This window comes from Solea senegalensis, linkage group LG15 (genome assembly GCF_019176455.1).
Source record: "Solea senegalensis isolate Sse05_10M linkage group LG15, IFAPA_SoseM_1, whole genome shotgun sequence".
Taxonomy (NCBI): domain Eukaryota; kingdom Metazoa; phylum Chordata; class Actinopteri; order Pleuronectiformes; family Soleidae; genus Solea; species Solea senegalensis.
The window spans coordinates 12,581,085-12,594,284 of NC_058035.1; the positions used below are offsets into that span (position 1 = coordinate 12,581,085).

At 38.7% G+C, this 13,200-nt stretch overlaps 1 protein-coding gene across 1 annotated transcript; it reads left to right on the top strand.

Annotated features, from left to right (window-relative positions):
- Positions 1-80: 80 nt before the first annotated feature.
- Positions 81-13,178, top strand: prdx3 (peroxiredoxin 3). The gene is made up of 7 exons (XM_044045016.1): positions 81-159; positions 10,347-10,452; positions 10,693-10,834; positions 10,934-11,069; positions 11,220-11,323; positions 12,424-12,589; positions 13,004-13,178. Exons 1-7 carry the CDS (start codon positions 124-126, stop codon positions 13,052-13,054), a joined length of 741 nt encoding a protein of 246 aa, XP_043900951.1. The 5' UTR covers positions 81-123; the 3' UTR covers positions 13,055-13,178.
- The last annotated feature ends 22 nt before the right edge of the window (positions 13,179-13,200 follow it).

Sequence of the window (13,200 nt, forward strand, 5' to 3'; positions counted from 1 at the left end):
GGTGGCAGCATTTGTAAAGTCCTTTAAAAAAAATAATACAAGGTTATATTTTAGAAATATTTTAGTTTGCGTCAGTGAAACGTCGTATATGACGAAATAACGTCTTCTTCTGACACATTCAAGATGGCCGCCACCATTGGAAGACTGCTCCGGACCTCTGTAAGTACAAATCATGTACAAACTCGTTCACCACAGTCAAACTTTAACTCATTACTGTTAAATATACTCTGCTAGTCTATGAATCAATAACCGACGCGTGTCCGTGGCAGTTATTAATTAATAATAGACATGTGTCATCACGGAGTCGCTGTCATTTTGGATGTGACGCACATTTGAACAGGGTTTCCAACGTGTGGACTGTGGTCCAATGGTAGGCCAGTAGAGTCGAGGTTCTACATAATGACAAGCCATTTTAACATTTAATCACCAAGTTTGACTGTCTAGAATTACCATTATAGTTATGTTTGACTAGTAACCTTTGCTATTCAAGTGTATAGGGTTTGTTATTTTAGACATCTACAATTCAGTTACAGATATCCTAGAAGATCTACATATTCATTCTATCTAAAACTTACTTCAAGGTATCAAAAAAAATAAGGACAATGTAGATATCTTCAACTGAGCATAATAAAATATATCTTCAATTTGAATTATGACGAGTCATAATGACATTATAGATGTCTGAAATTGGAATTAGAGATAGCTACTATAGTTGAGCCAGGGTACCAAAGTATAATCCATATTTCTGACAAAACCAAAATACGGAAACAGCGCCCCCTTTTCCTTTTTTGTATTGAACCAAATACGGAAAACTGGATTTTGCTCCCAGCATCAAAAAACAAAAAAAAGAGAAAACGTAAACCAAATAACGGCCCAAATTTGGTTTTTGCAAATTCCTTTTTTCGTTTTTTGTTTCTCATTTATTAATATGACGGTGACAGAGCGGAAGTGGCATGTAACAACCTCAAAATAAAAGTAGCGTGCTAACTTATTATCATGCATAATAAAGTTAAAAAAACAAAACAAAACTTATTATCATACACTATTATAGGCTACCGTTCTCTTTCTACAGCCATGCATGGTTCACATTTATATTAGTCAAGTGAAATTATAACAGCTGGTTGTTTTGGAGAATGTGATACATAATTATTATTATTTTAGCTGCGTGTGTGAATGAACACTGTGGAAAATAAGTGTTAGTGTTAATAATCATTAAAAATGAGAACTTGTGAAGAAGAAAGTTATGACTTCAGCGCTGATGTTTAGCCACATGGTGGCACAGTTATTACATCAAGAGTAGACCTGAGCTGCGATCGCGAGCTGCTTATTTCAGCCAAGAGGAGCAGGTTGTTTTAATGCTGAGCTGTGAGGAATACAAAAAAGTGATCACAGCCAAATATGATAAGAGATGAGGCCAGAGCCGGCCCAAGGCATAAGCGAACAAAGCGGCTGCTTAGGTGCACTTTTTTTGCGTGCAAGTGATGACACGTATCAGTGTCCTTGAGGGAAAAAAGAGCAGCGAAACGCAGTGAATTTAAGTTGAGACTTTATTTGGAGTGAAAACACAGCTGAGAGCAGCCCAGTGTGAGCGTGTGTGTGTCAGTCCAGCAGGTGGCAGCATTTCCTACAGGCGGTGGGTTTTTTTTCTCTGTTTTAGGAAAAATGTTTTGAAATAACAACAATTTCAGCTGCCATTTTTCTTTTATTTGTCCAGCGAGGACATGAACGTTGATTAATTACAGGTGGAGCTGCTCCTGCACAAAGACACACTAATTTAAAAGCCTTTGTGTACTTTCCATGACTTGGTATATTCCGCTCCTCCCCTCTGAGTCGATCTATTTGGAATGTTCCACTTCCTTTGTTGGAGGCGGAACTTCTTCTACGCAGAGAATCCGTAAAACGGGAGGAGGACGAGGAGCAGCGGGAACAAACATGTGGACAAACGTATGGTAACTTAAGAATTACCCGCACATTTCTTAGGTTCTCTGTTGACGCTCTGTTCACACCCGACCACAGGTGTTCAGATTACACCTGCTAATGCTAACGTAACGTCACTGCTCCACAGCAAACACACGATCAAATATGAACTTTCCTACTATAGTATGTCATCAAAAACGTTAAAATATAAATTCGCCACATGTCCTCAAAGAACTGTCCAAAACGTCAAAGAATGTCCTCAACAAAAAATGTCAATAGACCATTAAAACTGTTCAGAATGACTATCTAGTCTGGCCAGTAGCAGGTTAGCTGCTGCTAATGTGACGTCACTGCTCCACAGCAAACGTGTGTGTTTGCTGTGTCAAATATATAATTATATAGTATGTCGTCAACAACTGCCTTCATACTGTCAAAATAGTGTCCTAGTATAGTATGTCGTTAAAAAAAAGTATATTATTTAGTAAACTATCCAATTATAAACTGTCAAAAAATGTCACTATGCCAATAAAACTGTTAAGAATGAGTATCTAGTCTGGCCAGTAGGGGGCAGGTTAAGGGTGGTTTAATAGAATTTCAAAATAAAAGTGTCCGTGTTGATAGGACCAACATATAGTTGACAATAAAAAGGATTTCATGTATTTTCCTCATCTTTTCACTCATTTACTGCAGTGAGAACATTTGAACACTTTAAAGTGGACACTGCTTTTTCTCACCATGTCCTCTGACTGAACACCTGCAAACAGCTGCAGTTAAAGGCACAGTTCATGTGTTTTCAAGCATGGTTGAATGAGGTCATTGTTAACAGAATTTAGGGCAATAAGAAAAAAAACAAAACAAGCCATGACTTTACAGTGAGGAGTAAAAAGAGGCATTTCGGCAGCGCTGTCACTAAATACATCTGAATCCTCTGTTAAATATTGAGATTTTACAAATGTTTACAGGATTCTTAAAGTCTTTGTAACGGATCCACAGCTTTGTTTGGACCAGGACCAGGAGCCAGAGCCAGGAGCCAGGACCAGGAGCCAGGAGGAGCTGGAGGAGGACTAGGAGCAGCGGGGACAGGTGTGTGGTAACTGCTGCTTGAAAATGTTCCGCACATTTCTTCGATGTTCTGTTGATGCTCTGTTCACACCTGCTGTTAACATCCGACCTGAGGGATCCGATCACAGGTGTTCAGATTACACCTGCTAATGCTACATGTCACTGCTTGACATGTAAATAGACACACCTTTCATTTCATTTCTCTTCACATACAAATGCTGTTGTTTTCTGATTGTTACAGAAAGACAAAGAATCCAGGAAATCTTAATGTTATTATATTCTCCATTAATCGAGTATTTGTTTGGGCCAGAAAATGTTTGAAAAATGTTGATCAGTGTTTCTCAAACCTGGAAATTATGATTCTCAAATGTCTTTTTTTTATCCACAAACCAAAAAATATTCAGTTTGAATTATTTCTTTGTTATTATAATAATAATAATAATAATAATAATAATAATAATAACAATAATAAGTCCATTTATCAGAGTGCAGTCATTAGTCATATCGGCAGACCTCGCACATATCCCATAAAACTTTTCAAAGCCAATATCTGCCCATAAATATAATATCTTGCATCCCTACACATTTCCATGTCAGGTGTAAACTAACGACAAGCTATTGTTTATTAAAGAATTAAATCAAGCTTTCTGATTTTACAGCTTCTTAAATGGCAACATTTTCTGTTTTCTTTGCTCCATAAAAACAAAGAAACTCAATCATTTTTGCTTTGTGAACAAAAACAACACGTTTGACAACATCATCATTTTCACCTTTAAAAAACACTCATCAACATTTTAGCACATTTTATGGACCAAACCATCACTCTTTCACCTGTGATTTCATCACCTCACACGGACGTTAACAGCACTTGTCAACAGAGCCTCTGTTTAATGTGTTCACATCATTTATACATCGTTTTACAGGTGAAAACTGTGGACGAGTCAAAGTGGCAACATTCAATCAATAAACACACCATTAAATAATGACTCTAATGTGTCTCACATTCATTCACACTGGAATTAAATACATACACGTCTTATTAAATGTGTCGTTCATTCAAATACCAAATTCATTTAATGTAAAAAAAAACCCAAAACATATAGAATTACTGCAACACATGACCATGAAATTATTCATTAAATAGTGAAGAAATTATATATATTTTTTACATCAAATGTAAGGTATTTTAATGAATGAATGTCACATTTAATAAGGAGACATTTATGTATTTAATTCCAATGTGAATGAATGAACGTGAGACACATTTGAGTCATTATTTAATGGTGTATTTATTGATTGAATGTTGCCACTTTGTCTCGTCCAAAGTTTTCACTTGTTAACAATGTAAAAATGATGTGAACACATTAATCACACAGACGTCTACTTCATGTGCTCATCATTTTTAAGCAGCAGTTACTGGACACCTGGACCCAACTGTGTGGTCAACAGTCCAGGGAGTGGACCCCTATCAATTTTTTTTTGTCTTTTTATGGCTTTTTTTGGGGGGAAAAAATATAAAATAAAATGGTATAACCCCCTTCTGTTATCTTTGTGGGAGGCCGGGGGAGCACAGCCCAGCCCCGACCTCCCACCACTACGCTCGCGCGTAGTTTGGCCCCGGCGCCGGGGCCAGGTATTCGTACCGTGCTGGATTTGAACCAGCCACTGCCGGACTGGCACAACCTTGCGGTTGCGAACTAATCCAGCGCGCCACGAACCCTTGGGATACTTTGGAGAAGCTCTTGGTGTTTTTCAGTCTTCACTTTGGCTGTGGAACCTTAAACCTTCAAGTATAAAGGAATTGAACCGTCAACGTCAGGACTGAAAGGCAGCTCTCTAACCAATTGAGCTAACTGTCCACGCTCTTCTTCAGGTTTTCTCAGACCAATCTACTCTCTGTGTTGAATATTGTGCTTAAAAAGGTGCTTCATCCAAGATTTGATCTCCTGACCTCAGGAACTCTAGTCTTTAACTAAACCACGTGAGCTGTTTGTCCTCGCATAGAATCACTTAAACGTTCGACGTCTTTCAATAACAGATGACCCAAAAAACGCCAAAAATACGTCACACTGATGAAGTATTTAACAATGTCTGTGCAGGGTGCTGGGCCACACGGCTGGCGTAGTGGTTATCGCTCTTGCCTTTGAAACAAGAAGACCTGGGTTCGAGACCCAGTCGGAACCAGGATCTTTCTGCATGGAGATTTTCCATGTTCCCCCCATGTGTGCGTGGCTTTTCTCCAGGTTCTCTGGCTTCCTCCCACAGTCCATCAATCATCTACCGCTTTGTCCTCCACCAGAGGGTCTCAGGGGGTGCTGTGCCAAACTCAGCTGTCATAGGGTGATAGGCGAGGTACACCCTGGACTGTTCACCAGTCCATTCAAAACATGCAACAGGGCAGATTGGTACGTTTCCACACTGTTCTACTTAAACATTCGCTTTGAGTAAGATTCGAACCCCTGACCATAGGAACTCCAGTCTTCCGTGTAACCACACGAGCTATATGTCCTAGTATGTTGTTTTTGCACAATATGGAAGTCTTTCAATAATAGAACCCACGGTTTCAAAAAATGTCAGACTGATAAAATATTTAAGAACGTCTGTACCATTATATGGGTAACATGGTTAGTGTCGTGGTTAGTACTCTTGCCTATGAATCGAGAGGACCTGGGTTCAAGTCCTGCTTGGAACCTTTGTGCATGGAGTTTTAGAGACAAACAACCATTCAACACATTTACTCTCACACATTTAGAAGTGTTTCAATTGTGGATTACCCATGACTTCACAGACGTCAGCCTGATTGACCAGCTCAGTTGGTCAATTCGTGACCGATTAACCTAATCCCCATATTGCATGTTCTTGGACTGTGGGAGGAAGCCAGAGAACCTGGAGAAAAGCCACGCACACATGGGGGGAACATGGAAAATCTCCATGCAGAAAGATCCTGGTTCCGACTGGGTCTCGAACCCAGGTCTTCTTGTTTCAAAGGCAAGAGCGATAACCACTACGCCAGCCGTGTGGCCCAGCACCCTGCACAGACATTGTTAAATACTTCATCAGTGTGACGTATTTTTGGCGTTTTTTGGGTCATCTGTTATTGAAAGACGTCGAACGTTTAAGTGATTCTATGCGAGGACAAACAGCTCACGTGGTTTAGTTAAAGACTAGAGTTCCTGAGGTCAGGAGATCAAATCTTGGATGAAGCACCTTTTTAAGCACAATATTCAACACAGAGAGTAGATTGGTCTGAGAAAACCTGAAGAAGAGCGTGGACAGTTAGCTCAATTGGTTAGAGAGCTGCCTTTCAGTCCTGACGTTGACGGTTCAATTCCTTTATACTTGAAGGTTTAAGGTTCCACAGCCAAAGTGAAGACTGAAAAACACCAAGAGCTTCTCCAAAGTATCCCAAGGGTTCGTGGCGCGCTGGATTAGTTCGCAACCGCAAGGTTGTGCCAGTCCGGCAGTGGCTGGTTCAAATCCAGCACGGTACGAATACCTGGCCCCGGCGCCGGGGCCAAACTACGCGCGAGCGTAGTGGTGGGAGGTCGGGGCTGGGCTGTGCTCCCCCGGCCTCCCACAAAGATAACAGAAGGGGGTTATACCATTTTATTTTATATTTTTTCCCCCCAAAAAAAGCCATAAAAAGACAAAAAAAAATTGATAGGGGTCCACTCCCTGGACTGTTGACCACACAGTTGGGTCCAGGTGTCCAGTAACTGCTGCTTAAAAATGATGAGCACATGAAGTAGACGTCTGTGTGATTAATGTGTTCACATCATTTTTACATTGTTAACAAGTGAAAACTTTGGACGAGACAAAGTGGCAACATTCAATCAATAAATACACCATTAAATAATGACTCAAATGTGTCTCACGTTCATTCATTCACATTGGAATTAAATACATAAATGTCTCCTTATTAAATGTGACATTCATTCATTAAAATACCTTACATTTGATGTAAAAAATATATATAATTTCTTCACTATTTAATGAATAATTTCATGGTCATGTGTTGCAGTAATTCTATATGTTTTGGGTTTTTTTTTACATTAAATGAATTTGGTATTTGAATGAACGACACATTTAATAAGACGTGTATGTATTTAATTCCAGTGTGAATGAATGTGAGACACATTTGAGTCATTATTTAATGGTGTGTTTATTGATTGAATGTTGCCACTTTGACTCGTCCACAGTTTTCACCTGTAAAACGATGTATAAATGATGTGAACACATTAAACAGAGGCTCTGTTGACAAGTGCTGTTAACGTCCGTGTGAGGTGATGAAATCACAGGTGAAAGAGTGATGGTTTGGTCCATAAAATGTGCTAAAATGTTGATGAGTGTTTTTTAAAGGTGAAAATGATGATGTTGTCAAACGTGTTGTTTTTGTTCACAAAGCAAAAATGATTGAGTTTCTTTGTTTTTATGGAGCAAAGAAAACAGAAAATGTTGCCATTTAAGAAGCTGTAAAATCAGAAAGCTTGATTTAATTCTTTAAAAAAACAATAGCTTGTCGTTAGTTTACACCTGACAAGGAAATGTGTCGGGATGCAAGATATTATCATTATGGGCAGGCTTTGAAAAGTTTTATGGGATATGTGCGAGGTCTGCCGATATGACTAATGACTGCACTCTGATATATGGGCTTATTATTGTTATTATTATTATTATTATTATTATTATTATAACAAAGAAATAATTCAAACTGAATATTTTTTGGTTTGTGGATAAAAAAAAAGATATTTGAGAATCATCATTTCCAGGTTTGAGAGACACTGATCAACATTTTTCAAACATTTTCAGGCCCAAACAAATACTCGATTAATGGAGAAAATAATAACATTAACATTTCCTGGATTCTTTGTCTTTCTGTAACAATCAGAAAACAACAGCATTTGTATGTGAAGAGAAATGAAATGAAAGATGTGTGTATTTACATGTCAAGCAGTGACATGTAGCATTAGCAGGTGTAATCTGAACACCTGTGATCGGATCCCTCAGGTCGGATGTTAACAGCAGGTGTGAACAGAGCATCAACAGAACATCGAAGAAATGTGCGGAACATTTTCAAGCAGCAGTTACCACACACCTGTCCCCGCTGCTCCTAGTCCTCCTCCAGCTCCTCCTGGCTCCTGGGCCTGGCTCCTGGCTCTGGCTCCTGGTCCTGGTCCAAACAAAGCTGTGGATCCGTTACAAAGACTTTAAGAATCCTGTAAACATTTGTAAAATCTCAATATTTAACAGAGGATTCAGATGTATTTAGTGACAGCGCTGCCGAAATGCCTCTTTTTACTCCTCACTGTAAAGTCATGGCTTGTTTTGTTTTTTTTCTTATTGCCCTAAATTCTGTTAACAATGACCTCATTCAACCATGCTTGAAAACACATGAACTGTGCCTTTAACTGCAGCTGTTTGCAGGTGTTCAGTCAGAGGACATGGTGAGAAAAAGCAGTGTCCACTTTAAAGTGTTCAAATGTTCTCACTGCAGTAAATGAGTGAAAAGATGAGGAAAATACATGAAATCCTTTTTATTGTCAACTATATGTTGGTCCTATCAACACGGACACTTTTATTTTGAAATTCTATTAAACCACCCTTAACCTGCCCCCTACTGGCCAGACTAGACACTCATTCTTAACAGTTTTAATGGTATAGTGACATTTTTTGACAGTTTATAATTGGATAGTTTACTAAATAATATACGTTTTTTTTAACGACATACTGCACTAGGACACTATTTTGACAGTATGAAGGCAGTTGTTGACGACATACTATATAATTATATATTTGACACAGCAAACACACACGTTTGCTGTGGAGCAGTGACGTCACATTAGCGGCAACTAACCTGCTCCTGGCCAGACTAGATAGTCATTCTGAACAGTTTTAATGGTCTATTGACATTTTTTGTTGAGGACATTCTTTGACGTTTTGGACAGTTCTTTGAGGACATGTGGAGAATTTATATTTTAACGTTTTTGATGACATGCTATAGTAGGAAAGTTCATATTTGATCGTGTGTTTGCTGTGGAGCAGTGACGTTACGTTAGCATTAGCAGGTGTAATCTGAACACCTGTGGTCGGGTGTGAACAGAGCGTCAACAGAGAACCTAAGAAATGTGCGGGTAATTCTTAAGTTACCATACGTTTGTCCACATGTTTGTTCCCGCTGCTCCTCGTCCTCCTCCCGTTTTACGGATTCTCTGCGTAGAAGAAGTTCCGCCTCCAACAAAGGAAGTGGAACATTCCAAATAGATCGACTCAGAGGGGAGGAGCGGAATATACCAAGTCATGGAAAGTACACAAAGGCTTTTAAATTAGTGTGTCTTTGTGCAGGAGCAGCTCCACCTGTAATTAATCAACGTTCATGTCCTCGCTGGACAAATAAAAGAAAAATGGCAGCTGAAATTGTTGTTATTTCAAAACATTTTTCCTAAAACAGAGAAAAAAAACCCACCGCCTGTAGGAAATGCTGCCACCTGCTGGACTGACACACACACGCTCACACTGGGCTGCTCTCAGCTGTGTTTTCACTCCAAATAAAGTCTCAACTTAAATTCACTGCGTTTCGCTGCTCTTAATATCGCATCATTATGTGTGGTGATATTATACCGCTTTTGAAACACCCACGTATCGTTTTTTTTTAGCATATCATTTTTTTTAACTCATGTTTGTGGATTAGCATTTTTAAAAATCTATTTATGTTTCAGTCCACTAGATGGTGCCAAGCACTCTCTCTCACTAGCCTTGTCTGAGTATATTGCAATATATGATTTCACAAATACTCAGTATTTTGCAATATTGTGATAATATCGTATTGTGACTTAAATATTGTGATACTAGCGTATCGCGGTGTCTCTGGCAATTCCCACCTCTAATATTTACAATATAGTTATATATATTAATAGTATATTAATAGTTTTTTAACTTTTCAAATATCACTGTGAGTGCTAAAAGAATAATACTTGAGTTAAAATGAATTATTTGTACAGGATTGTACCTTTCTTATAAAAAACGTTCCAGCTTCTGCTTCAGTGTCAACTGTATCAACTGCAACGACTTCATGTGTAAATGAACCTTGAACCTTGTACATGAGCATGACTTTGCTCGCTGGACTATGAAGTGATTTTTATAAAAAGGAAAATCTTAAATCCTAGAGATGAAGTTATGGCCCAAAGATCTCCAAAAAATTTCATCTATCATCATCAGCAGGTCTTTAATTTTTGGCTGAAAATACAACTTCCTTGTTGGAGGTAAAAAAGGAAAAATAAGACATGTACTCACTTGGCTCAAACATGAGGGATTAAATATACTTATTTGTATGGTTTAACTTTTAAAAGTTAACACTGGGATTTTCTCAGGTTGCAGCGGGAGGGCTGAAGCTCACAGCAACATGTCAACATGGAGTCTCTGGCGCTGCGAGAGTCCTCGCTGCTCCTGCACTTCAGAGAGCCTGTCTCTCTACAAGTACGTACAAAACCCTCATGTGGTCAAATTTTACCCCCACATGCTTGGATTAAAGCTGTGAGATGATATAACCTTACTTAGAAATAACCCTTACCCATTGAACTGGATTTGATGTGTTGTTATACTGTATGTTTGTACTGATGTCTGCACTCAAATCTGCAAGAATTATGCCTTGGTTTTACTCATCAACTGAATAATTAATGAATAATGAATAAATAGTACTGGACTTTTTTGTACCAGGCACTTGCAGATGGACCCCTGCTGTCACTCAGCCTGCTCCTGATTTTAAGGCCACAGCTGTTTTCAACGGGGAGTTTAAGGAAATGAGCCTCGCTGATTTCAAGGGCAAATACCTGGTCCTTTTATTCTACCCACTGGATTTGTGAGTACCAGTAGTGACATTGAAATTAAAACCTACTCTGTGATATTTTGTGATATTTCACGCGCAGAACCTTTAACTCGTGTCTGTGTTGCTTTGCAGCACCTTTGTGTGCCCAACAGAGATCATCTCATTCAGTGACAAGGCCAACGAGTTTCATGACGTCAACTGTGAGGTGCTGGGTGTATCTGTGGACTCGCACTTCTCCCACCTGGCATGGATCAACACTCCACGCAAGGTACACTTACCCACGTGATCATCATCACCCAGCAACAGACAAATGGTGCAAGGTTCAACTCAGTGCCTCGCTTTCATCAAGTCTTTGAATGAACCGTTAGTAAATGAGTGATCTACTGTGCGTTGACATAATGTAAATTGTTTTTGTCAGGCTGGAGGTTTGGGAAACATCCACATCCCCCTGCTGTCAGATCTCACTAAGCAGGTTTCTAGAGACTATGGTGTTCTGCTGGAGGGTCCAGGCATCGCCCTCAGGTAGGTTTAGTTATGTTTCTCACTATTTACCTGGAATTCAACATAACTTTCTAATTAAATAAGCATTTTTGGAGTTGTGAGAAATATCCTCTGCCACTGTCAGTTTTTGTTCATCTAACATGTGAATTTCTTTTTTATTTTTTGAAGTTTTGTAATGTCTATTTATTGTCTGGTCTTTTATTAAAATGTATTTGTCATCTAGTTCAAATCTCCACATGAAAGAGGTCATTTGTTTGCTCTGTGTGACATGTTTGTCACAAACGGCACAGTATAATAATGATTCAGTAACACTCACATCATCTTTATATCTTTTTTTATATATTTTTTAATGGTTCACAGTCACAGAAAATCTTTGTTATGCTCATTTATGTGCACAGTGGAACTTCAGAAGATGATGTTTTTGTCAATAGTGTAATTATAGATGATTTTAATTTTAATTGAACCAAACTAGCTGAGAATTAAATTAGTTTAATTATGTAGAACATTTAAAAACAACCTCAGGTGACCAGCATGCTGTACAAACAATACAAGTTGGTTACTAATAAAAACAACAGTAATAATTTCAGCAAGTTTTATTAAGTACTAATAAAAACAACAGTTTAAACATAAATTTGCTATAAGAGCAATACAGTGTGAATAAATACTGTTCATTCCTCCTTAAATGTTTGCATATTACTGTTGTGTTGCCTTTGTTTTTCTTACAACTACATCATAGAATTCACAAAATGTTCTGTTGACATTATTTGGTTTGCAGTGCCACACGGTGTTGTGATGGCTTGCATTGTTGTCTCGGAAATGTCACCGGTTTAGATCCTGGTTAGACCAAAAAACTGAAATTGAAATCTACACCATACCAAACCTATACCACCTGTGTAGGTGCTTTACATGAAGCCTTTGTGTGTGTTGTTATCTCCAACTGTAGGTGTGAATGGGTGTTTGTCTCTCACTGTGTTCCCGCCTTTTCACCCTATGTCAGCTGGAAATGGCTTCAGCTCTCCCTGCTGCCCTCAAGAGGATTAAGGATGAAGTGGTTGAAAATGACTGAATGAATAATTGAATGAATCGTGATGATTTCAGTTTTGGTTATTCTTGTCCTGTAGGGGCCTTTTCATCATTGATCCAGTTGGAGTGGTGAGACACATGAGCGTGAATGACCTGCCTGTGGGCCGCAGTGTGGAAGAAACCCTTCGTCTGGTGAAGGCGTTCCAGTTCGTGGAGACTCACGGTGAAGTGTGTCCGGCCAGCTGGACCCCCAAGTCTCCAACAGTGAGTTCACTCGTCTTCCAGACACTTATAGCATTTCAATGTGTCCTCCTTCAAAAATGTCAATGTTCCTATTGGCACCTTTTGTTGAATTATGTATTTCACACTTTTACTGTCCTTTTTTTTTTACATTATTTATTTACAAGGGGTTTGAGGCCACATCCGAAGCCACTAAAGCCAAAAAACTTTGGAATCGCTGCTGGCTCCCATTTTATTGATATATAAATGTAAACTCCAGGGTTACATCTTGTGGTTGTAAGACTCTAGCAGCACATGCAAAACCGTTTTTGTTTTAAAACTAAAAGGCTTTAGTGTGGATGTAGTTTTCAGAAAACTTAATTTGTCTTTTTTCTAGGAGTGAGATGCAGTGGAAACCTGCTAATTAATTGAACTTAATCTTGTTTAACTGTTTTTCAGATCAAACCAACGCCGCAAGGATCCAAGGAGTACTTTGAAAAAGTCAACTGACAAAAAGTTTGTTTTCAGCTAAACCAGAAGTTGGTAGATACATGAAATTCTTTAAATGTACTCTGTAAGTTGTATTTAATCACACTCGGCTGAATACTCAAATAAATCCATTCTTTATAAAGGACAGCTCTTTGTTTTGCTTCATG